This window comes from Diadema setosum, chromosome 20 (genome assembly GCF_964275005.1).
Source record: "Diadema setosum chromosome 20, eeDiaSeto1, whole genome shotgun sequence".
NCBI classification, from domain to species: Eukaryota; Metazoa; Echinodermata; class Echinoidea; order Diadematoida; family Diadematidae; genus Diadema; species Diadema setosum.
This window is the reverse complement of record NC_092704.1, coordinates 14,017,015-14,044,827: the sequence shown is the minus strand read 5'-3', so window position 1 is coordinate 14,044,827 and position 27,813 is coordinate 14,017,015. Positions and strand designations below refer to the sequence as shown.

Genomic DNA, 27,813 nt, shown 5'->3' with positions numbered 1-27,813 from the left:
ATGTTCAATGTACCTTCCTTATATACAAAATATTACTATTTATTCACTTATAGGACATCTAGAGCTCACTTGGATCAAATCTACACACAATGTAGACTGATGATCCCTTCCGTAAAGAGGGACCAATGCAGTGGTTCCATTATCCACACAGACACTCGTGTGTGCAACAAATAAACAATAAACACCAAATAGAGGTACGAAAAAAGACACTTCTCTACACAGTACAAAATGCTGTCAGAACTGTCAGAAATTATGAAAGACAAGGATTTTCGTAACACACATCACACGTCACAACAGCCTCAGTTGGGCTGATTATATAGTATTGAACACACTCTCGCTCCCAGTCAGTTAATCACGTGTTAATAATAACTTCACCTTCTCTGACTTAAGTTTAATTTCCGTTACTTCAACCACAGTCACATCTGAGTCAAATATATACTCTTTAAAGTCTTCTCTTCTTAGCCTCTTAAACATATCTGATGTGATTGCATTGTAACGTATCGAACATGACCTTAACCTAGAAGCACCCCTGCTGTTGCAAAATATTGCAAAATTGGCGAGTATAAGAATGACTTGGAGAAAATCTACCGAACCACACATGGTATGGAGTATTGTATATATCGAGCTGTCAGCGTCCGGTTATTACGAATATAAATCATGACGTCATACGCTGGACAGTTTGTCAACCACATAGAGCATTTCTGGCGCGGGATTTGACGCAAAGGTGTGTTCCAACCTGTCTTTCTTCTCGATGTCTCTCAGCGCTTTGTTACCTCCTTTGACAATGACGCGGTCTTGCGCTTTTGGATCCTCTTTGGTGCTTGATGTGATAGAGTCGCTATTCGCTCTGGTCGAACGTCTATTCAGCAGATAGACGAAGAAGAATAAGATTGCAGATATACCCCAGAACGAGGCGCATACTGCGATTGTGGCTCTGTAGGATCCGGAAATAGAGTGGGTGATACCTGGAAAAAAGAATAAATAAATCTTTAGATTGTGGAACAAGACTTAATTAAGTCCTTTGTCACTAACGTAATCACTTATTATTTTGCAATGAGTCCGTATTCATATGATAAACCCAAACATAAAACTTGTAACTACAGTACCATAATTTACTTTTCCGTATTAACGGTTCTCTTCCTTTTGATATATCAAAGATTAAATCGACAAGTATTAGTGCCATGATGATACACAATAACCATTGTTTGCATCTGCGCGAATTTAAGCTCTTATCGGTCGGCCATGTGTTTTATAACATTGATTTTTCTTTCAATGAAAGATCTCAGCAATAAACATCATCCAGTCAGCTTATGATTAAGTGGCCCTCCCAAAATAATAAGAAGCTAAAAAGTAGATAAAACACGTAAAAAGCACAATTAAACATTAGTTTATATACAATGTATATATTATAGCTATGCGATAAAAAAAAAATTATCAATTTTTAATGATACATGAACATGTTGTATTGCGAAAAAAAAAACCAAACCATTTTGAGAGGTAGACAATGACATTAGACTGGCTCGCCTAAGACGGAAGCTTAAGTAAATGTGAAGTTCAATGTTCTTATTACTCATTAAAATCATGTTTGTGTTCTTAAAGATGTGCATGGACCCGATTATGACCATTAAACCTTCAACTGTCACTCACTTGCAGTGCCTTTGTATTATCACAATTATATGCAATTGTTTGTAAAATCTGCATCAATTTCAAGTCATCTTTCCTTACTGGTTTTCTTTCCATAAATGACTTCACAAGTAAATATCATTGTGTCAGCTTATACAAACCTTGCCTTTCCCAAACAAGGAAAGAGGTAAAAAGTGGATAAAAAAAAAAACAGGAAATATATATATATATATATATATATATATATATATGTGGAATAAAAGAAAACTGACAATTAGAAAAAAAAAACAACCTGTTATAAGGAGAAAATATTTGAGCAATGGAAATGAGGAAATATCTTGTTTCTCGGACACCAACACGACTCATGTGACTCATGACAATTGATTTACTTGCCCAAGACTGCCACTCGAGACTCCCAACAATCTCCCGAACCCCCCCCCCCACACACACACACTCTTTCTACTTCCGCTAGGAATAATAAATCGTATTCTACTCGTCGATGAATGAGATAATTTTTGTTTTGTTAAAAGGACCGCAAACCCAAAGAGCAATGTGGATTGAGTGAAAGCAGTAACATTAGTAGAACACAATAAATCACTGAAAGTTTGAGGAAAATTGGGCAATCGATGCAAAAGTTATGCATTTTTAAAGTTTTGGTGTCGGAACTGCTGGGTAAGGAGACCACTAGAGGTTATGACGTATGAGTGGACTACAGTATAATGAAAATAAAAAGGGAATTCAATAAAAATTCATTTTCATGAAAATTACACACTCCATCAACTTGATACTGACATATGCTAGGGGTAACACTATAATTCCCCCTGCTTTCTGAAAGTGGTTAGTCAAGTACTTTTCATTTTGCTAGAAAAGTTAATTTTTGTGTAATTCCTTTTATATTTTCTTTATATTGTTGTCCACTCATACTTGTTGTTGTTCTTGTTTTGGTTTTAATGGCGTGTATCACTCATTATACGTCATAACCTCTAGTAGTCTCCCCATCCAGCGGTTCCAACACCAAAACTTCAAAAAATTCATAACTTTTGCATCGAATGCCCGATTTCCCTCAAACTTTCACTTATGTGGTCTATTAATGTTACTGCTTTTACTCAATCCACATTGCTCTTTGGGTTTGAAGTGATGATCGCCGCCACCTTCAAAGGTATGTACATCACGTATGTGCTATATGTTTGCAAACAAGCAAGTTTTGTGTTTAAAGGATCGGTATGAAGTATGTGGAACCAGCCCGGAGCAACGTCAGAATCAATAGACGAATAGAGGTTGGCTTTATTTTGATCATTTTCGACATACTCGCCAGACGAATTTGTTTATTTAGATGTTCGGAACATGTTACACGCCATGCGTAAACGTTAGGTTACAGATAATGCAAAAGCGCCCAATTGATTCCTGGGTCTGTAATCCGCCCAATAGAGTCATCTTTATCTCCTTTTTCATTGTGTTCGTCCTGGATTCTTATTCTTAAACCTTTTTATCTCTTTTATCACTTTCTCCTACCCCTATCTCTAAAATTAAGAGCGACAAAAACAAAGCAAGCAAACGAAGAAGGTATGGATCAATATGTCATGTCAGAAAAAAAAAAACAACTAAAGGTTTTGTATCCAATATTAACTGGAATCGTATTCATATCATTTAGGCTGTTTGTAGCTGTCTAACAAATCGTATCATTTATACCATGATCATGAAATGTGGTATCATTTTGTTTGTATCTGAAGGTTTATATGTGAGCGGAATTTCTTTGTGAAAACACACACACACACACACACACACACACACACACACACACACACACACACACACACACACACACACACACACACACACACACACACACAACCCAGCAGAAACGTCAAGGGTTGGTAAACACATGGAGCTACAACGTTTGTAGCTCCGTGGTAAACATAACTATTTCCCCGGCCGCGGATACTTATGTCCTCAATAAACAGTGGCAGTTACAATGAGATTTAGGCTTCGATATAGGCAGCTATACCTGGCACAAAACCTGCAAGGGCACTCCCCAGACCCCAGGAAACGAATGCCGACGAGTAGCCCTCTGCCGCCAGCTCCCGCCCGCTGACCTCTACAGCGACCCCGGTAGTCAGCGAGAAGTAGAGGCCGCGCATTAATCCAATTACTATGCACATCATAATAATGAATATAAAGAAGAAAAGCCCCATACTTACAACAAACGCCATGCAATGAGATGTGTTACGATATCTGTTGACAGGGTCTACAAATTACGGTCACCGTGAGAGGGTGATAATTGTTTTATAAAATATTGTCTTTGGGTGGAAGTCCCCACAGGAAACTGTCTGAGACAAGAGCTTGGTAAAGTAGTGAAAGAGGACTTATAAATCTCTCACTAACAAATTTCTCCTCTAAAATATCCCGTTTAACATATGAGATGTCACCATCTGTTACTTACAGCATACACCCAAACAGAGGAAAATCAATAAAAATCAATTGTGCAGTCTTTTCATATAGACACAACTGACCGTAATCTCTGAAACTGACCAAGCTAAGAACATCTGATCTGATTCGGTAGGTATCTCATGTCCAGCACCAATTTCTAAAAATTCTACAACAGTTACTGTCGATAAAAGATCGTCCTACGATGGAAATTCATAAAGTAAAAAGCAACCTTTGATTCACTGAAGACGGTCTCAAAAATAATCATATCCATCAAAAGACAAAATACATCACTAAATTCGGATTTAATGAATATAACGATCGGCGGAAAAACTCTAGCACAGGCTGAACACTCTCATGTGACGATCGATAAATTCTGATAAAAGAATAGGCCTTTGCTGTATCAGAATAGGCCATTTACTGTATATGCTAACATAAATTACTTGTTTTCCAACAAATCGTGATTCAATCTCATCGCGCAAATCCAAATTCGAAACAGGAGATTAAGTTAGAACAGAGGTGCGGAGAGCAATATTTTAGACCTTGACTTTCCCTATGTATATAGTATAATTTCAGCAGCTTTTTGTACATGATTTCATTTCCCCTGTAGGTTTAGCGCCTGAGAAAAAACACTTCATGAGTCAATAATTACAGAGTGGGGCAAAACATCATACCCTATTCCCTCTCAAGATAAAATCAGTACATGTATATTATCGGTGATACGACATGTGCTCCTACGACAACTGCTCCCGTCTTATTTTCTCCGAGGACTTAAGAGGGATCGTACAGTTTTGGTTGAGACCTGATTTCAGGTTTCTAACATTTTTCGTTGAAATAATGAGAAACCTCTTATGAAATATGAAAGAGCATGTAATTCTATGAGGAATTCAACGTTTATTTGATGAAAATTGGTTTTGAAATGGCTGAGATATCCAAAAAAATAGCGATTCTAATAAAGTGTGGGACCCATACTTTATTACGATCGCTTTGTTTTACTTTGTTTTTGGATGTTTCACTTATTCCAAACCCGATTTTCATTAAATAAACTTTGAATTCCTATTAAAATGGTATGATCTGTACTATATCATAAGTGTTTTCTTGGTATCTCGCAAAAAGTTAAATGCCAAATTCTTATCTCCACCAATACTGTACCATCCCTTGAAGGTTAGGGTTAGGTTTTTGATCGGATTTACGTTTAGTTTTTCATGTGAGGATTAGGATTAGGGTTAGAGTTATGTTTGTGAGTAGGTTTTGTATTTGGCTTAGCGTGCAATTTAATATTTCATGAGAGCAATTGTCGCAGGACCAAATGTCACGGAACCTTTATTATCATTCCATTAAAGAACTTTAACGGAAACTCACCAACAGCGTAGATGTAGAAAATACTGACATGAGGCACGAAGAGTACGCATACGGGAAGAATGCAACTTATCGCTGCGATCACAGGGTAGGTGAGGAGGATGGAGAAAGGAAGAAGGTGCACAAAAAGGACGGACACACGACCGATGAGGGCGCTGCCCGCCAGGAAGGAGTGCAGCTCAGCGGTTTTCTTGTCCGGCACTCCGACAGATGTGAGGTAGCTTCCCTGAGAACAGGAGAACAGAGCGAGAGAGAGAGAGAGAGAGAGAGGGGGGGGGGGGGGGGACATGGGTCAAATATTACTGTTAGAGTGACATTTTCGCCGTATTGAAACTTTCGCGCATTATCGCGCAACCAGGGGGGTGTTTCATCAACGCTTGTCAGCGCCGACCACTGTCGGCGCTGACCAATTTCAGCAAAATCCTTGGTTTTGATTGGCTGAGATGCTCTAGTCACTGACTGTTACTATGGTGATTCAATTTGTCAGCGCCGACAAACGTTGATGAAACACCCCCCAGAAACCAGAAAATAAAAGCACGTGAATATTCTTGCTTGCTATAATGTTCCAGTTGCTCATGTCTTGATGCCGCGGAATTAAAACACGCGAAAAATACTCACTCAAATATATCGACTTTTACAGCATGTACACATTAAGAGACATCAGTAAGTCTCGAAGCTTTCGCAAAATGTAGAACTAACATCTCACAGTCTTACAATACTTGATAATACTCTGGTTAGAAGGTACTTAATATGATTTTACAACTTCACTTCTGTTACACGTGAAATTTTTGAAATGGAAAGGGCAATGGACACGCAGCGTCTGTTTGCTTGTTTTAGTTTCTGGTTCTTGTTTTTGGTTGATTTTTTGGGGTTCTTTTGTGGGCGTTCCTCTTTTTTTTTTTTTTTTTTTTGGGGGGGGGGTATATGATTATGACTACAAACCTAATTACTCAATGCTACAGGGAAATATACAACCATGATCTCTTTTTCTTTTCTTTTTTTTTTTTTTTTTTTGTTGAATGAGAATAACCAGAGTGTTGAGTGGCGAATTTGAAACTTACAAAGTTGATATGGTTGAAAGACAGAGCGGTGAAAGAGATGATAATGCCGATTTGTTGGAGCCAGAAAGCTGGTTTGCGAAAAAGAATCAAATATCGTTTCAGTATGTTCCGGAGCGCTGTGCATGGCTTTGCGGTGTGTGTCTCCATTTTCTTATTCATCGGTTCTCTTTCTCCAACGTCGTCAGTCCTATTTTTATCATCATATTTGAGCTCGCCGCCCGATCCATCCTCGACAGTTTTGTGTTCTGCCGTCTTCCTGTCGGGGTTATCGCGATGTTCCCCTTCAGTTTCGTCGTCTTCGTTGTCGAAGCGCAGACTGTCCGGGGCCGGCCTGATGAAGATCGCCAGCAGAAAGGCGGTCGTCATCGTGAAGCACGAGAGCAGACGAATAGACCATCGCCATCCCCACGCCTCGGCCGTGGTCTGAATGATCGGACTGAAGACGAGGATAGCTGTGAAGAAACCAGAGGATTATTTCAATCTTGTTATCTTTATGAATTTATGACAGGAGAGTGGTTTCTATGTAAATCAGCGACGAGATTTACTGCCTGTGGGTATACTAACAATATATTTCTTCGTTTGACACGTTAACATTATTTTTCCAGCACCTTTTATACTGTACAATGGAGGCATGCTGACCAACCTCTGACAGACTATACTTCTCGGAGAAAAACAAAATAATGGTCGGAAATAACATAGAGGAGATTGCCGCTGTTCTGTGGCGGGAAACAAGTTGTATATGACATCATTATCTGCCCCTGCATTACAGCGCCGGGAAAGGTCTGGCTAATACTTTACATTTCTCAGCAGCATCGCAGTTGACGGTGGATGATTTTTTTTTTTTCAGACAGAAGACAACATAAGGCAAACACGCAGTGGCGGACCTACTTTGGGGGGGGGGAGGGGGGCGCCCCTCTTTATTTTTCGTTGAAACAAAAGAAATAAAAAGAAAAAAATGGAGGAGGTGGCGAGCGCCCCTTTTGTTTTATAAAGGCGCCTCCCCTTCACGGATTTCCTGGATCCGCCCCGACACGTGCTCCTATGTTGGCCACTAAGAAAATGAATTGGTGCTAGTTTGACGATTCACCCGAGAGAGAAAGGGAGGGGTTGGGTTGGGGATGGAGGAAGAAGGATGAGGGGGGGGGGGGGGGCTGGAGAAGCAGCAGGAGTATTGCTGATGGGTAAGAAGACCAGTTACAAGTTATCTATGGTGGTGCTACTTCTATAATAGCATGACAATCACACCATGCTCAAAATAAATAAAGTCCAACCCCACGAATCAAGGTTAATGACACTGCTGTTCTACAAAATGCACCTTCTTTGACATGCTCATATTCTGTGATAATTAGCCACGATATACCTTCATCTCCTCATTCTTATTGTCAGTATATCAAATATTAATTCGTATCAAATGAGTACATAGTCCAACGGTTATTCTGTCAAATCATTATTATGTATTCACAGAGTTCAGAATGTGTTGACTTGATTGATAACATATGTGTTTGTGGCATATGTATGAAAATAGAAGTGTTTGAACAAGCTGTTGTTCAGTGACGTCTTATCTTTTAGAGTCTATTATATATAGGCGGTTTTGTTTTGTTTTGTTTTGTTTTGTTTTGTTTTTGTTTGTTTTTTTCTCCAGGGTTTCAGGGAACTGACTGTTGTGTGAGTTCGTCGGCCTACGTTCCCGGGCATTGAAGTCGCTCGCTTCAACCGTCATGTGTCTGGTTGCGAGCGGACACTGACATGGCCCAAATGACCCAGTTTTTAATACCAACACAAACAAAATATATGCATGTCTTAATTCGTATAATAATGATTTTTCTTGGCCATCAGAGAGCTTTCCCAAGGCCTGTTGCCTGTTTTGACAGAGGCTTGCCCGAAATAGCTCAAACTAATGCAAGTATTGAAGGGCATTCGGTGTGTTCGGTTGGTTGGATTACCTTGAAAAAATATAAGTTGAATTTTAGTATACACTACTTGTAAACAAGCCTATCATCCCAACATATATATTGTCAGTCTCCTAAGGTTTTGCGCTGAATCACTTTGTGATGATCATCACTCTAGTATTCCGTAAGCATTAAAACCTTAAAAAAAAACCAAAAAAAAAAACACAAAAAACAACCCTTTGAGCCCTCATTTCGTCAAATACCACTGTTCGTTCGGGCTGCACAATTATCAAAAACTTTTAAAACTCTAATGCACATATTTTGTAATGAAGATTAAAGTTCACTTTCTCTCTCAAATTGGCGATGCTGTGTCAAGTTTTTTCTGGTTTTGCAGTCTTAATGACCATTCCCAAATAGTCAGTAAAACTCAAGAGTTGTCAGCCCGATGAGGACAACACGATGAGTCATGCAACATAATAAGTGTGTTTGGAGTTAGCTCATGTGCACATGCATGGGTACTGGCTTTCTTTTCCCTTTTTTTCAGTTGGTTTATAGGCACGTAATTCTTTTTCAAAGCGACATAATGCATTTCAGCTTGCCCGACATGATATGGATTCATTATTCATGTTCAAACAAAGAATGAGCTGGCGTGGGTGATCAGGAATCCAGACTAGAAAACATCCATTTCATTACTTTGCATTGAATGTAGTAACAATCTTCTTTTGTTTTTTAATTGATACTGCCAAACACCTATTTTGCTGTCAAGTGGATATGCTGGCAAGCACCATTTTTTTTAAGGATTCTTGAATAAACGTTACATCAAAGATGCTCATTTGATAAACAATCACTCTTATGGTGTGACATCATTCTGTTGGTCTGATGGTATGCCATGCAGTCATTTACAGATTTCAGGATACTTCAGTCAAAGGTCTGTTCAGTAGTTTGAATGTACCCAGCACTTGTCCATGAAGGGCCAGCTAAATAAAGCCATGGATCGATATGGCTAACTAGACATTAACAAAAACACTTGTGTGTGTGTTTTTTTTTTTCACTCCCGCATCTTGAAACCAGAAGGGGAAGGGAGAAAACAAAATGTGAATAGATTGTGTGTGTGTGTGTGTGTGTGTGTGTGTGTGTGTGTGTGTGAGGGAGATAGGGAGAGAGAGAGATAGAGAGAGAGGGAGAGACAACGATGTGAACAAGATTATGCTCACGAGTGCATTTCATGAAACAAAAAAATCTGTGTCTGGTTGTTTCTTCAAAAGCTGTGAACACAATTTCCCAAATCCCGGAGTTTTGAAAGAAGTGTCCCATGCATGCACGTCTTTTGTTTCATGATATCAAAATCAATAGAGGGAAAAATTAAATTTTGCTCAGCCATGAAACACATAACCTCATAATATATCCCTATTGATGGGAACCGGTTTAAACGGGTCTTCATTTCTTTACGTGGCAAACGCTATTCTCTGGTAAACACAATAGGATTATGTGGGATGAAGAAACAGCCCACTGGAGTGTGTAAACATTTCATAAAACCGGTTTTGACAGCATTTCATTCTCTGGTGTAGACACAATGATATGAAGATACAAGTATATCATAGTGGCATTGTTGGTTTATTCAAGATAATGGCATTAAGTCAAACATGAACTGTCATTGCTTCATACTGTCGCCAAATCTACGGAATCTCTGGCAATAGTTGACGATGACTTATATTTTACGAAATCTGAGACTAGAAAGAAAGGTGAAGTTGAAATGAGTTCCAAACATTGAGCCGCATCCCCGTGAAAGTCTGCAGATTTCACTCTTCCTGCCAAGCAGGTATGAAACCAGGTAAAACAGTGTTTTCGTAACCCGCATAAGCAATGTGTGCAGAGCTCGACCAAGCATATTACATTCCAGGCTACAAAGCTCAACAACCAGTTAAATGCATAACATCATTCATTTTATTTCATTACAAACAAACATGAAATTGCAAGAAGACATTTGAACACATACAATTACACACACACACACACACACACACACACACACACACACACACACATACACACACACACACACACACACACACACACACACACACATAAATATTGTCATTAAGTGGCATACTGTTAACTGAAGTACAATAGATATTGTGGCTTTTATGGCAGATACCGAATCGCAATTGTTGGAAATGGAGGAGAGTGCTAAAGAGCAGGGTATGTATAGTTCGCAGTCTTTTCATAATTGGTAACTAATTGCTGAACTAACAAACTAGGAAAATTGCCTTGTAAGAAAAGAGACAAAAAAGAAACACATTCGCATACAAACATGTAAGTCATGTAAAAAAAAACACAGGAAAAAAAGAGACGGAAAAACGAAGTTTTCAAAATCATCAAACAGAAACACAGCCCATATATGACGTTTTGGTAATCATCATATCATACATTGTAACACACTATCTAATGCCTGATCATCACAGGTCAATGTATTCACGTTTTGCCTGTGCATCTGAGCTTTGGCCTGTTTAGTTTCTAATTATACAGGGTGGCCCAGAAAGAACGGAACGCCTAGGATCTTTAATTTCAGCAATATCGTTGCAAATGTGTCATTATTTTGCATACTATTGGAAAGGCCATTCTTTTCCCAAAAGAATAACACCAAGCTCTTTAATATCAGTTAATGCGTTACGATTTTAGGACCATTTTTGTCAACCCTTGCAATTTTCAAAACGTGATCATTTTGCACTCTCAGAGACACCGAAATCAGCGAGAATTCGGCTTGCCATAGAAGCAGTAACGTTCACAATGTGTGGAATGTGGCTGTCATTGTCCGTTACCATTGTGAATGAGACGACCTGACGACAATAACACTGTCCGCCCCACATTCCGCACATTGCGAACGCTATTGGTTCTACGGTAAGCCGAATTCTCACTGGGTTGTGTATCTCTGAGAGTGCAAAATGATCACATTTTGAAAATTGCATGGGTTGACAAAAATGGGCCTAAAATCGTAAGGCATTGTCTGAAATTAAAAAGCTTGGTGACATTCTATTGGAAAAAGAATGGCCTTTCTAATGGTATGCAACATGATGACATGTTTGCAACGATATTGCTGAAATACAAGATCTTAAGCGTTCCGTTCTTTTTGGGCCACCCTGTATACTGATGCCCTCGACTCCATTGTCTTCATATCATCATGTCATATTTCTTGGCCTTTTCGGAGACAGCTAATGGGACTTATCACTTCGTAAATTATGCCGTAATGGTTGTTGAATGTTGAACTCCAGACCGTGACAACGAATCCTTTTAGTTATGAAAAAATACGTGCAAGGGTAATCGAATTGAAAGTCCACAAAACTCCGCGTCAGCTAAACTTTTGATTTATGTTGAAAAAAAAAAAAAAAAAAAAGGTCTTATATGGCACTGGTTGTGCAATTTCAAATCATGTTTCAATCTAGCTTTGGTAAACATGCAGGAGCAAGCAATACCAGAATGCCTGGAGGTTTCTTCAGAATCGGACCTTGAACAAAGTTGTGAAATTCAGAGGGGCTGATGTCATTACCTCATTGGTCTTCAACTGACCTGCTTAAAGTCGGTCTGATTTTTTTCCCTTTTCACATAATAATAGCAGTCATTAAAGGAAATCTTGTAAGAATTAGGAGCCATGCAAATTTCGATCGCGCAATTGCGCATGAACTGAACATTGCGCAAAAATGAACCCACATTCCATGCACTAAATACTCGTGCTCTGATGGCCTTGTTTGGGGCTTGAGTTCGACCTCCTTGGTTCGACCACGGTCTAACTTTAAATCACAAATTTGATTTAAAGGGGTGGTACAATTTCGGTTGAAATAGGGTCTCAGGTTTTCAACTTTTCTTTAATGACAATTTTTTTCAGATAATGAGAAACTTTGATAAAACATGAAAGAGCATTGTAATTCTCAGAGGAATTCAAAGTTTATCTGATGAAAACCGGTTTTGAAATAGCCACGATATCTAACACAAAGCAATCCTAATAAAAGGTGAGACCCACCTGTTATTAGGAACGCTTTGTTGTACTTTGTTTCTGGATATCTCAGCCATTTCAAAACCGATTTTCATCAAATAAACTTTTAATTCCTCTTAGAATTGTATGCTCTTAAATATTTCATGAAATGGTTTCTAAGTATCTTGCAAAAAGTTTTAAGCTGAAACCTCACCTCAACCAATACTATATCATCCCATTAAACTACTTTTGTGTATGGAGGGCTTTTAATGTTAGACACTAAGATGTATGGTAGGGATATATTCATATCGTACCTGTTTCAAACGCCACTCCATTTGCCGAGACCGGACCTGTACAGTGACGCTTGTCAAAGTAACTGGTGATGTAGACGCAGCCAGCCGTGTATAGCACCACTGCTCCTCCGCCCACTGTGAGGCTGTATGTGATAAACGCCATCCAGAGATTCGGGACGAAACTCGTGGTGAGCAGACCCAGAGCCGCCACGAAGCACGACGCCGATAACGTGGCGCGATAGCCGAACATCGAGGCGATGATGTTCGCTAGCGGGGAGAATAAGCAGCAGACAACCCAGGGAAGCGCACCCAACCAACCTAGAACAGAAGGGAACACAGTAAAATTTTAATTTCACTGACCGATTCGTTCATTGTAGTCTTTCTACCGCTGAGTGTCTCATCCCCAATCTTTTGAGCTCTTTAGGTTTTTTTTTCTTCTCCTTTTCTTCTCACATGCCCATCATTCTGCAAGGTCATGAGCACAGCTAATGTTGATGATGTTGGTGTTTTATAATCACGACAGAAATGATGTTGTCCAAAGATTTTTGTATTTAGGCCTATCTATCTATTCATTTATTATCATTATTTTTTTTTTTAAGTGAAGGCGACTTTGGTCCCTTGTTAACTCTTCGCAAAGTTTTACAATCAGGGGATAATATGCCCTGATATAAGAGTGGGAGATCCCGTGGTGCAAAAGATGAGACGGATGAAATGTGATCAAAAGCACGCTCCGCGAGATGAACTTGAATCGCAGAGCAAATCAGACAGATATCATCTTGCATTATCATTGAGTGAAATCGACAAACCCAGGGAGGAGGGGGGGGGGGGGGAGGATGAATTATTCTTTGATAATGTACAGCAACGACTCACTCCCGTCCATTTTTGCTTCTATGTTTCAAAGAAATCAATCATTCCATGAGTATCCCACTCGACGCTCCAATGAATTTCATTTACCTCTTTTACGAACGATGTTTGCTAAGAACACACTTATTTACACTGGCCCAACTTACTGGAATTTCCTGAATAATGATATAAAAGATTCCCCCTCTATATATTCATTTAAAAGAAGATTAAAGTTTTCTTTATTGCAATTTCATGATCCCACAGAATTGAATTAGCCTGTTGGCTTATTTCAATTCCTTTTCGAAGAACTTGGCTTACAAGTGATATACCGTATTTTCTCGTCTCTCTTGTCCTGAGACACCTACAGAGTAGGTTTGATTTCATTTATATTATTTCTGCATCTATTTCTCTATACTTTTCTATATAATGGTATCCTTTTCACGCATCCCATCATTTTTTTCAATGAATTCTGTCGAGGATCATTGGATCTGCTCTGTCTTTCTGTCCGTTGTATTGTCTTCCTGTTATATTAGTCTTGTCTCGTTCTGTCTTGTCTCGTTCTGTCTTGTCTATGAGTCCCCCTTTATTAGTTTCGCCGTCCTAGTTTCGTTTTCTGTTTACTCGCCTGAATGTCTGTTTGATACTCTATCTTCCTAGAGGGCTTCCAGACTTTTTTCTTTTTTACTTTATTCCCAGTCTTTCTTCCCCTTTTTGCATCAGTTCAATTTCTATTGACATTCTGTACTTGAGGGGCCCACATTCTACAAGCATTGTCTTTTTAGTGGGTCCCTCCATTTTTCGATGTCTTACGCATTATGTCGTCTTTATCACTTCAGTCAAGTTTCATTACAACGTATTTCTTATTCAAAGGTTCTTCGATTTTATTTTTCTCAATTTACTTTGTCTTGACTATGCAACCTTATTCTCTGTTACCAAAGAAAGTGAAATGTTTATGTTCTTTTCGAAAAATGAAATAAAGCATGAATTGAATTGAATTGAATTGAATAATTAAGTCAGGTTCACACTCAAAATGTCAGTTTATTTCAAACATCTGAACGAAACGAATTTCCATGGACCGAAGGTATTTCTTCTTTCACTCCTTATCCATTTATCCTATTGATGATCATGCAGACTTTCAAATACGATTACCACACCCCCCCCCCCTTTTTTTTTGGGGGGGGGGGGGGAATTCCCTGTACGTACATAAAGAAAACTCGTACATAAAAGTTCGAACAGAAAATACGTAAAATACCGGATTGACATTGCAGGCTTGGGATCTCTACATGACTATATAGGCCTATCTATAAAGTGCCAACTTGAATCGCGTCTTTCCCTTCCACACTGCGAAACTTGGGGCAAAATTGGACGGGATGTAAAGACAGCAACAGGGTAATTGATTAATTGCGATCCTGCGGTTACAAATGGGGAAATTAAGCATTTTCCGTTCTGCGAAACGCGTCCTCACCACGATTAGCCATTCGAGGTTTGAAAACAACAACAACAACAAGAAGCTAGGCATGAGATGGTTCTATTTTTTGTTGTTGAAAGTCTGGGACTCCTCTTACACGCAGGAAAGATTTTTAATACTTTCCTTCTGTGAGGAAAAGATTAGAGCACTGAAAACGTTACATCCGTAAGAAGAATATAGAGGGGGTCATAAAAAAAAACCCTCAAGACTTGGAAATTAGGGTAAGTCTCGTAGTGCGGAATTTTGCAGAATGCATTGTTGTGTCAGCACACTCTGGCCACTGCTGGCCCTTCGAATCAGGCGTTAAAGATCAGTATTCTGTAATGTATGCACATTTTAGGCATATTTTTTTTTTTTTTAATCCACAAAAGTTGCCCTGATAGCAATATTAACTGCAAAGCCTGCCGGAAGCAGGGCGATGTTAGAGGGGGAGAGAAAATAAGTGCATGTACATGATGACTATTGTGTCTCTCCTTTATACCTATGAATGTGCCGTGCCGCCCATGTGCCCCATCTAGGGTCCCATTTTCTCTCTCTCCTTTTCTGTAGCTGTTTAAAGCAACAGCATGTGTTCTATAGTAGTGTTCATGCACTGTTTTGACACAGGACCACATTTCTATTCAAGCTATTTACGTATGCATCATTACTTATTATTCACGACAAACCGAGCGAGCAGCAGTTATAGTGTGCATATACGAACAGGACACGTGAACAAAGATCAGTAAAAAAAAAATGTATTTTTAACTGTATTATGCTACAAATTGTAGTTAAGCATGCAGAAATATGCATTAGGAATTACTTAATCGCAAAGATTTCACATTCAGGTACTAAACCTGGTAAGCAACATTTTGCACAAAAATGAGCAAGATTTTTAATGCTAACTTTTTATGCGATATTAATGTTCCTCTTTTCAGTCCTGGATGGGGTATTGATGACAAGGAGATTAGAAGAAAAGAAACTGACCGGCCTTTTGTTAAGAAAAAAAGCTGAAGAGATTTATTCCATAACATTAAATAAAAAATAAAAAAAAAAATCACAGACGACTTCAACATTTTTTAATGAAATACAGCATAGGATATAGTTAGAATCAAGAACCTATTATTTGGCCCAAATATCAAAACTTTATGGAAGAGCGACTTGGATTACCGAACATCAAAGCCAGTGGATTGATTGCTAAGCATTCAATAAATACTATAACCTACGCATAAATTTGCACAGAACAGATAAGAGGTTCCACTCCTTCTCAATCACCTCCCTGCGGAAGGCTTGTCATATCATGGACCTACCACACATGGACATACATCGCTCGTTCATTAATTCAAACACTTGTTTCTTTGAAAAGCGTCACAATAACATGCTAATGCTTTCCTGCTTTGATCTCATCTGCATCATCGACAGCCAGCCTGGAGTAAAAACAAGACGGCGCTTTAAGATTCATGCGCAGAAGATAATAACTCTCTTAAATCAAGAAAAGTGCATGTGCAGTTGTAGTATGCATTGGGAAATAATCGCTCAGTTAATTTCATTTCGAAATGCACGTACTTTATGAGAGAAAGCAAGTATTTCGGCAGGATGGTTGTAATTTGTAATCTAGGCCCTAATTTTTCCCATTTTCGCACACTTTTTCGGAGTAAACATGGACAGTAAATGATAGGATGTCTTACCATTAAGCAACGTTACATGCGCGTCCACAAGCGTCCACTTCAGTAATTACTAATTTTGTGACACGAAATTTGTCATGATTTGAGGTTTGCTGCTCCCCATCATTGTCGATTTTCCAAAGGCAGGTAAGTCCGAAAAGGCACCTAAGCGAAATAAAACCGTTCATAGTCCATGTGTGTATTAGGTCTATGGTCCTGTTATACCTTCTATAGCATGGACCGACTATATGCTCGTAATGGACTCCTAACAGAAGTATTTTTTTTTTATTTGATAATCTCCGTTGCCACCTGATTATGTGTATCGTTACATAATGAGTACATTCAGATGTTTGAACAATGACAATTGTGTAATCGAGCTTCGTCAATGACAAAACAACCGTTTCCCTCATTCGTATTTTTGGTCTTATTTGGCCGAGGTGTCATTGCTTTCGAATAAACACCAATGATGGGGGCAGCTAGCAAACCTCATAAGTAAAACATGACAAATTGTGTGTAACAAAATTGGTAACTACTGAGGTGGACACGTGGACTTGCACGGAACGTTGCTTTGGTACGAAATACAAGTCTTCTATTACTGTAAATGTTTACTCGGAAAAACATCTGCGAAAAATGTGAAAAACTGAATGACAAGTCAATCGACTTGCCAAAATATATGTTTTCTGTTGTGTATAAAGTACGTGTATTCCTAAAATTAAATTGCTTGAGCGATGATTATCCAATATAAACTACAACTGCTCATGCATTTTTCTTGATTTAATGGATTTTATTATCTTCAGAGCAAGTAGTTTTGTTGTGTTTTTTTTTTCGTTTTTTTTTTATAATATCTCAAGTAATGTTTTAATCCAGGCTGGCTGTCGGCCGTGAAGACGCGATAAAAGCAGGCAAGCATGTGTGTTTTGTTTTTGTAACACTTTTGACAGAAACAGGTGCCTGAATTCATTCACGAGCAATGAATGTCATGTGTAGGAGGGAGCAAGTGAACGAAATGTTTCGTTACTATAGGCCATAGGAAAAAATATATTAAAATTGTCATACATACATTACAAACCAAATCTTTGTCCTTTAGGGCATTCCAGACGATTTTCATAATTTCACATCATGTAGTAGATAAATCGACAGCGCCATGTATAGATTTTTGGAATTTATTGTGGTCCTTGAGCAGAGAAACAATAGTCTGAAAATCTTAAACAAATTAGACTGAACAGTGTTGATGACATGGGTTATACAGTAGTTGTTCAAATGTAAAAGTCTGAAAATCATCCGGAGGTCTCCTTTAAACTCACTGTAATTTGGTTGAACAACATACGTTGTCTTGGTTGTTAAACAAGCTCCGGGCACATCCTCCTGTATTTATCAGCTGTGATTTGGCAAAATAACGTCATGTCCTGGCTGTGATTTGGCAAAAACAACACTGACCCTCGTGTCCTTGCTGTGATTTGACAAAACAACATAAGTCGACATACGTTGTTTTGCCAAATTATCTGGATCGGAATTGAAATGTTGCTGAATCGAGATTGAATTTTCGTAAAAGTTAGATCGATTTAAACGCTAAAAATTTGACAAAAATCTAAAAACCCGAAAGGGGTAAAAGAAAAATATGACCTAAGTTGTTTGCCATAATAAATCTTCGTTTCGCGTAGTATCCCACTATGTGAAAGGATAATGATACGTATCATGGATCACTGCAGAGTTCAGGTTCATAACAAGATTGACTTTTATGAACTACCTACAGATTTTTTCCTCGACAAAAACTCTTGAATTATTGACGGAATAATGCAAATTTAATCTTTTTCTTTCGTTAGCATTCCACCTTCCCTACATCTGTTGAAGACGAAATGTCTACTTCCTACTTGTGGGCGTCAGATGATGTTACGAGCCTATTGTGTGGAGCCTTGTCACTAGGTGCTGAATAGCCAAGCGTATGGAGTGGTTTGAGTGTTTATAATCGCACCTACTTGTAAAATTCAGGCGCAGAAATCAGGCGAGCTATAGAGACAGGATGAGTCTTTTTGAACGTTTTAGCATAATACCGTTTAACTGTTTTTGTCACTAGGGTAACTTGCTAAAGTAGAATATATGAATAAATGATTGTCACACCCATGCTCAAAAAAAAAAAAGCTCTTTGATAACGTTAAGGTTGCTGTGATTGATTTTTGCGTATAGTAAAGAAACTCCTGCAAGTACTTACATGTGACCTCAAACGACACTCTGACATGGAACACATTGCGAATGTAAAGGTCAAACTCTCTTCTCTTGTACTGCATGCTTCAAGAGAATAAGGTCATATATTCCGCAAGACACCGCCTTTATTTTATACAAAGGTTTAATTCAGCCCCATTTGGATTACTGTTCAACTGTGTGGAGGAACGCGAGTAAAATTCTAATAAGTAAAATAAGCGTTTTGCAGAAAAGGGCTCTCCGCACCATTTTATTAGTAGATAATCGTTTTAGTATTTTCGAGCTTTATATGACTTATCTGGGGTGGAAGCAATAAAGTAACCGTTGGAAAAACATGCTGCAATATTCATTTCTAAATTATTACATCAGTAATCTGTTATTGCCATCATTTGAAAATGTAAGAATAATAGGTAATTTAAAAACTTTTGAAAAAAATATTAGAATTTGTGTGCTATATAGTATGGATTTCATTTATGTTTGAGCTAATTAGTCTGCATTTACGTGAACCTGTTTGTGTCATCCTCTTTTGTAGCGTTTGTGTTTAATGACTACGTCTACATTTTTTTCTTGGTATATAGTTTCTGCTATGCTAGATGTGGAAATGCATTGATTATGTTATGCTTGCTTTAAATGTTAATTTGCTTTGATTGGTTTGTTAACTGTTGTGTTGTTTTGTTGTCGTTGTAACACTGGCACGGCCTCACTGAAAACAGCCTTATCTGGCTGATCGAAGGCGTTTTATCCCGTAATTGAATAAAATAAAACAAACAAACAATAAGGGTTTGAAATTTATGAGCCTTCGTAAACTACTGATCATGGACGTCATTGCTTTGTTCTAGTTAAAAAAAAAAGAAGATAGATACTCATAGGATGATTTGAGTGGTCACAATCCCTTTGAGTTTCATATCTTCATCATTTCAGCGACAAAGGGAGTTTCAAGCAGTAGAAACACGACAAAATCCAGAATATGCTCTAAGGAATCGGCAACACGGACGCTCTTTCATGGTTCAGTTAAAGTTGTGTGATATTTCCATGGTATAAGCGTATCACCATGGATCTACTAGGCCTACGTACAGTATGGACCTACATGGACCTACCAAACCATGACACTGTGTGCGAGTTGGATAGGGTGCAGGTGGAGGCAAGCAATATTAAAATCCTCGATGCATGTTCGCATCGCGTGAGGCATTGTTACAGAGCGTCAATTCGACAACAGATGGCACAAAATAAATGCAGTCCATTAGAGCGTATAGGAAGTTTTAAGATTAAAAAACAAACAAACAAACCACAATATATTTATGAGTGACAGATCTGTCAAGTACCAAAGTCAAATTCCTTGCGTCTGCTAACTGTAGACTATGGTTTCTGAAAATTCTGTTCAAGAATAACAAAATAAAACGCTACGAAGGTGCCTTCTATGAGTCAAGAGTGCTGATGTGGCGCCATAACAGGCGCGCAGAAGCTGCTGTCAGAACCCTTGTTTTGATGGATCCCTTCTCCCATTTCTAAAGCTACCCCTCCCCCAACAAACAAACACACAATCATACACACACTACATCACACATACTGACACACGCACACACAGACTTGATTAATAGTACAATGAGCGCTGTATTACTTAGAGCGCGCATATCTGGACCCTAATTTATGAAGAGTTATGATTGATTATATAATTGATTTCTGAGTTGATTTGAGTCCATGGCAGCCTGTGTGGTAGAGAAATTTATAATCGATTATATCTTTTCATAGAACGGGACCTGGTGTGGTATCCACTGCACACTAGTTTCAAATTCCACACCGTTTGCCAGGCAACGTCACGCTTTTAAGACATGACTGAAAAGCCATGGTCTGTCTTGAGTGCCGCGGACAGGTGACCCAATAACTATTCTTATTTGTTTTGGTACGTTGTTAGCTAATGTATTGGAAAAGTATAAAGGTACGGCACATCACAGACGAATCGCGGAGACCAACACGTGTTACTATAAACATGAAGCCAAAAATATACATGTTGTGAAGGCACTGCTGAGTTTCAATGAGAATGTCACACGTTTCATGCCCGCGACCTGCTCAAACTTCTAACGGGTGTACCTGAATCGGGTGAGAGCGTTTTAGGTAGAGAGCTATGCAGTCACCCGAAGAGTGAGAAACATAAAAGAAAATGCAATGTTTCTGTAACCTGTAAACCAATAATATTATGTTCCAACCATTTATGCAATTTTCCCGGATTGAAGGTGATGAATTGCCCTCCTCGGAGCTACGAAAAGGCGCATACTAACGGCTCACGTCTCACCCTCAAAGATGGCAGTGTTTTTCGCATCTATGCAGAAAGATATGCATTTCCACTTTCCGAGAATGTAGGCCCTACATTTATCCATAACTACAGCTAACTAGACTACATTACGTTGACACTCCTAAGTATAGTGAAATTGACAGATTTACTTAGGACTCTTTGGGACTGGTCAGCGATTGTAGGGTTGAAAAGTTCTGTACGTCGATATCAGAGCGTGTGTTGAGACCAATAGAAGAATATAGGCCTACGAATAAGCATTTGAGAACAGCCTTTTTGTCCCTTAAAATTCATTTCATCTCCATGTCCACATTGAAAAGATTATGTTCTGTACTAGAAATCGTCATAACACGTCATTTCTGGCTGTTGCATTACGCAACGTAATTCCGACAAAGCTCTGAGGAATTTGATGTCTTGTACGTCTTCCAGGGCAAGGTCAAGGGTGAGTCATCACCATGGAAACGGATGAGCCCAATCAGGGTAGGATACTCTGACAGACTACCGCCACGAAGTATAGGCCTTATACGTTTGCATTCGTGACCTATACTGCTATATCCAATGGCATCGCTTTTGTAGAATCTTGCTTTATGACAGTTTGTTCCACAAGAGAGCGTGGGAACTTTAAAGGAGACCTCCAGATGACTTTTAGATTTTTGCATTTGAACAGATAAAGTGACATATAGCAACCTTATATTCATAAGAATGCACAAGTGGGTGCCCAGCTATGAAATTCTACACTTCTTAAGCAAATTGGTATTGTAGTGAAATTACTTTGCTATATTACTGAAATATGTGAGCCTTCTTTGTCATCATCCTTCTTCAGTGTATTTTTTTCCTTTTCCAGAGTACACCTATTGGTTTCTCTGCTGAAGAACCACAATGAATTTTACAAATCCGTACATGGCACTGTCGATTTACGTAAGGTTCCAACTGTACGTACCCGATGTGAAACATTTGTCTAGATTCCCCTTCATCGTTAGATCTTGGTTGTTTTGTGCAGCAATTGCTTCCACTGTCGTAAATCTTCTCTTTTCTTGGGTCAGTCATACTTCAGGTATGGCATAATTAACCTTTTTCGTTTTCTTCTTTTACGGCGTAATCTCCATGTTTGGCAGTAGGCTCCTTACCTCCATGTATAGTCCTTACAAAATTACATTACCTTCATATTTGGCTTGACCTATGGTATTATCTTACGTGTCACTACCAATATGTTGTCATCCATGACGGCAGATAATTCCGAGTGATATTTTGAGTCATTTGCTATTCGACAAGAGGTCAAGCGCCCAGCCTGGGCGGTGTGATCTGAGCGAACATAACAGGCATGTCAATGAGCTGACGTTTAGTTCGTCCAGCTCAGGAATTCCCATATCACAAGAGGAATTTGAAATCCATGCCGTAACTTTATCACAACTTTGGGAACATCAAAATACATATACCGTGAAAGTAGATAAGCTATTCAAAGTCTAAACGGAAGTAAAATATTTTGAAGAAGAGAATATGACAATGTGGAAACGTCTAGTCAAAAAGTGACAAGCATTTATGATGAACAGAAGACAGACCAAGACATAGGAGTTTGTAGATGATATCCCAATCTAAGAACGACAAATCCCATTACAGCACGGATTCTATTCTTATCGGAAGGGGGTTTTACATAGTTTTATGAAATATTTCTGCAAATGATATGTTCCACAGAGCAATGATGATAAATATGCTGGTAATAATCGCGAGGACTCAAGGTAACGGCGAAAAAAGAAAATGCTGAATGTATTTTATACACGTTTGAGTGTGTTTGCAATGAAATTGCCCGTCAATCTAGCTCATTTTGGTGGAATGTGTTAGCCTGTCGCCACCAATGACTAAGGGAAATGTACCTCAAAACGGCCCCATTTTTTTTTTTATTTCTTTGGTTTTAACAAAAAATAAAGAGGGGGCGCGCTCCCGGTGCGGCCCCTCTGGACCCGCCACTAATGGCATCGCGACTAGCCTTGTCCAGCGACGACAGCACATCCAAAAACAGAGTAAAACAAAACGATCGTAATAAAATGTGGTTCCCACACTTTATTAGGATCGCTCTGTTTTGGATATCTTGATCATTTCAAAATCAATTTTCATCACTAATAGACATTGAATCCCTCTCGGAATTACATGCTCTTTCATATTTCATAAGAGGTTTCTCACTATCTCACCAAAAAATGATAAAAACCTGTCTCAACCAAAACTATACGATCCCTTTAAGTTAGAGCACGAGTTGACGATTACGCATTGAGTAATATCTTGGATACGAGGGGTGGCGGCCTGGATTGTAGACTGGGGAATGTTGGCCGCATAATGCTAACATATCACAAACATGTTTGTTACCTTGGAGCTTTTGTTTTAGTCGCAAATACCGTTATCTTGGTTATGCTACCGCAAAGCAATTGGTGGTATCTGATTACCACGACATGATTCTTTCCCGTCGCGGCTACAGAACTGATCTGGACATCATTTACCATTTCATCGTTATGTCGTTTTGGAGTTTGCTTTACGTTTTTAGTTGTAGAAAATGAATAACCTTACTTATTATTATTATAAACAAGGAAGATTAAAAAAAAGTCAACGTAATGTGCATAATAATAATGTACTACTCGTATTTAAGGGTCTATTTAATTCACAGAAAGAAACGTGTAAGATCATTCGAAACATTATAGGCTCAATGCAGGCTGTCTAAAAAACAAAAAACAAAAAACAAACATGATCACTGAAAGAAAGTCAGTCATAAATATATCTTTTACATGTTTGACAGGTATACGAGTGAGTGCCTGTCAACTTTAATGAAATGAGTCACGATGATAACATTACTAACGCTGTTTACCCGCAATACAAATAGGATATAATGTTTGCATAGACATCTGGTGATAAACACGAAGATAACACGCAGACACGACAGGGCGGGCGGAACCGGGGGGGGGGGGGGGGAGGGTAACCACTTGGGCCCCCTCCCCACTTTTTTTTTTTACCCCGGAAGTGGCACCATAAAAAAGAAGAAAAAAAAAAGACGTGGTTAGAGGGCTTTAGGAGTGTTTTTTTTTTTTTTCTTGTTTTTCAGCTGGGGAACCCGGAAGTGACAACAGAAAGTTGCGTTGTACGCCTTTTTTTTTTGTATTTAATTTTGTTTTCGTCTTTTTGCTTGTCCGGAAGTGGCAGGAGAAAGTTGCACTGAGGGCTATTTCCTTTCTTTCTTTCTTTCTTTCTTTTTTCTTTTTTCTTTTTCTTGTCAGCTGAGGAAATCCGAAAGTGGCGGGAGAAAATTGCGCTAAGGGCCTTTTTTATTTATTTATTTATTTATTTATTTATTTATTTATTTATTTATTTATTTATTTATCTATTTATTTATTTGCTTGCTTGTCAGCTGATAAAACTCGGCAGAAACTGCCCCACCCCTCCCTTTTTACAAAAACGTGGCGCTGGCCACAACGAAACACACGAGCCAATACAGGATGACCTGAAAGTCGTCAAATCCATGCACAGCAGCGTAATGTGAAGGACAAGTGGGCCCGAGAATTCGAAGGATCGAACATTATATAGACAATAGGTTCACTGAGATGACATAATGTATCTTGTTTGCACAGATAAACATTCCAAGATAACACGCAGATACGACACACACGGGCCAATACAGGATGACCTGAATCACACTGTCAAGTCCATGCACAGCAGCGTGAGGTGAAGGACAAATTGGCCCGGGAATTCGAGGAATCGAACATTATAGACAATAGGTTCATCAAAGGGATGGTACAGTATTGGTGGAGATGAGAATTGGGCTTTTAACTTTTTGCGAGATACATGTACCACGAAAACACTTATGATATAGTACAGAGCATACCATTTTAAGAGGAATTCAAAGTTTATTTGATGAAAATCGGGTTTGGAATGACTGAAACATCCAAAAACAAAGTAAAACAAAGCGATCGTTATAAAGTGTGGGTCCTACACTTTATCAAAATCGCTCTTTTTTTGGATATCTCAGCCATTTCAAAACCAATTTTCATCAAATAAACATTTCATTCCTCATAGAATTACATGATCTTTCATATTTCATAAGAGGTTTCTCATTATCTGACCAAAAAATGTTAGAAACCTGAAATAAGGTCTCAACCAAAACTATAGATCCCTTTAAGATGACCTAATGTATCTTGTTTGCACAGATAACCATTCCAAGATAACACGCAGATACGACACACACGGGCCAATACAGGATGACCTGAATCACACTGTCAAGTCCATGCACAGCAGCGTGATATGTGAAGGACAAATTGGCCCGGGAATTCGAGGGATCGAACATAATAGACAGTTGTTGTTCTTCTTGTTTTTAAGTGCCGTTTCTCACCGGTGCAATCGGATGAGACTACCTTTGCGTCAAAGAAGAGGGAAAAAAAATCTTCATGGCTGTACATCATAGACAGAAAGAGACAGAATTGAGACCGCCGTCTTGCATCCCTAAATAATGATACCGATCTTGCTTATTTTATACTGTAACAGCTTTAAAGCGAATTGCCATTCTGTATCTTAAGCTGACTGGAAACATAAAAGGTGATGTTCGTTATTCTGAATCTATGTAGGTCTCTATAGAATTTTGTCCGAAAATTAGAATTAAGGGTTCATTAATCCGAATATTCGGTAAGTTATTTCGAAGGTTCGTTATTCCATAATGTTCGTTAGCACTAGTTAGTCCGAAGGTATATGACGTTGATCCGAAATTGAAATAAAGGTTCGTTGTTCCTGAGGTTCTATAGTCCGAAATGAAATAAAAGGCTCGTTAATCCGAAAATATGAAGAAAACCCAAGCAGCAACAACAGGAGCGTATTAACGGACCTCCGGAATAATGAACTTTGTTTTTTATTTTCGGGTTAATAAAGCTTCAAAATACAACGAACCTTTCATTTTCCCCCCATTTTCGGATTGATAAACCTTCGGAACAAGGAACTCTGTTTCATTTTAGGATTAACAAGTCTTAATTCATTTTCGGACTTAGGACCCTGCGGAATAAACCTTCGGAAATAACGGACCTTTCTAAAAACGAACTGTTAACGAATTTAGGGGTGGTAAGAAGTTGCATATAATCGGACATAACGTCAGAAGAACGAATCTTTCTAAAATTTCAAATATTTTATCGACACGTTTATACTGATCACAACCACGTAATTATGTAAATTCGATGCGGCGACGACGTCAGGGCTTTACAATTTCTTACAATGGTTTAAAGGGACTGTACAGTATTGGTTGAGGTGGGGATTCAGGTTTCTAAAATTCCTAAGTGAGATTAATGAGAAACGTCCTATGAAATATGAAAGAGCATGTAATTCCATGAGGAATTCAACGTTCATTTGATGAAATTTAAAATTGGTTTTGAGATGGCTGAGATACCCAAAACAGAGCGATTCTAACAAAGTGTGGGACCCACACTTTGTTACGATCGCTTTGTTTTACTTTTTTTTTTTTGGATGTTTCAGTCATTCCAAACCCAATTTTTATTGGAATAAACTTTGAATTCCTCTTAAAATGGTATGCTCTGTACTATTTCTTAAGTGTTTTCTTGGTATCTCGCAAAAAGTTAAAAGCCCAATTCTCATCTCCACCAATACTGTACCCTCCTTTAACGAACACAGACACACACACGCAAGCCCACACGCACTTTGGTGATATAATTTTTGTACTGGTCGCTTTGAGATATAATGTGGTGCGATGATACAATCATCTCATTGAATTTGATAATGATTATGAAATTGACCAATAAACATGTTATGTCAGAAACATGACAAACTTTGAAAAATTAACTAACTTAGCGGTAATCAATTGATGTAAGTTCTGATTCATCCAGATATTGTTCAATAAAGATAAAAAGTTAATATCATTGCGTCTGGACTAACTGTTTTAATTCTAATAACGGTCTCGCAAGTTCAGATAAAATTATTTCATTTTGTACCTTTGCTATAACTTTACGGTAATACTTATCAAACAACGAACTGCAATGATTAGAAACAAGCGGGCACATAAAACCCTTATTAAACCACTGGTTTGGCTTTGTTGTTGTTATTGTTGTTGTTTAACTCTTTTGGCTTTGAAATCACTTTGAACAGAGAGCAAAGTTTCACTGTTAATAGCACCCTACAAGGTAACTCTCCATCGCTTTTGATGTGTAAAACTCATTAAAACTGTGCAAAATCATTAAAAAGCGGTAGGGTAGGAGCAGTGACACTTTAAAACTTTTTGAAAATTTTCACGGAAAACAATGTGCCTATAATGACTTTGAACAATGTTACAAATTCCTCCTAATAGTAAGGTGATCAAAACTTAAGAAAAAAAAAGAACAAACTTACTCAGTATTAATATGGAAGAATCGAAGTCCCTTTCGAGGAAGATGAAGAACATTGAGAAGTCGCCGATGATGCCGAACGTTACGCCCACGCCCAAGGCCCAGACGACAGTGGTGATATATCTAAAGTAAAGCGGATCCACCCAGAGTCTCTTGTAGAGAGGAATCAACGACTTGCTAATGTATTTCTCCTCTTCCCCGACTCCCACCTTCGACAGATGCTCGTAGTCGAGTTCTCGACGAGCCGAAGATTTGGCCTTGCCTCGCAGAGACCTGCCACCCGTCATTTCGGCGGCTTTGTTGACGACGAAAAGGAAGGAACCGCGCCCGGGAGAGCTAGAGGCGACTATCGCGATGCGAGCTCGCCTTCGAGTTACAGCGACTCTGCGAGTTTGTCGCAACGGGAA

The 27,813-nt window shown here is 38.7% G+C and overlaps 1 protein-coding gene across 1 annotated transcript; it reads right to left on the bottom strand.

The window, feature by feature from the left end:
* LOC140243794 (uncharacterized) lies at window positions 1-27,813 on the bottom strand. The gene is made up of 6 exons (XM_072323463.1): window positions 27,411-27,813; window positions 12,638-12,934; window positions 6,468-6,919; window positions 5,410-5,632; window positions 3,629-3,772; window positions 1-965 (listed from the first exon to the last, which is right to left on the bottom strand). Exons 1-6 carry the CDS (start codon window positions 27,691-27,693, stop codon window positions 664-666), a joined length of 1,701 nt encoding a protein of 566 aa, XP_072179564.1. The 5' UTR covers window positions 27,694-27,813; the 3' UTR covers window positions 1-663.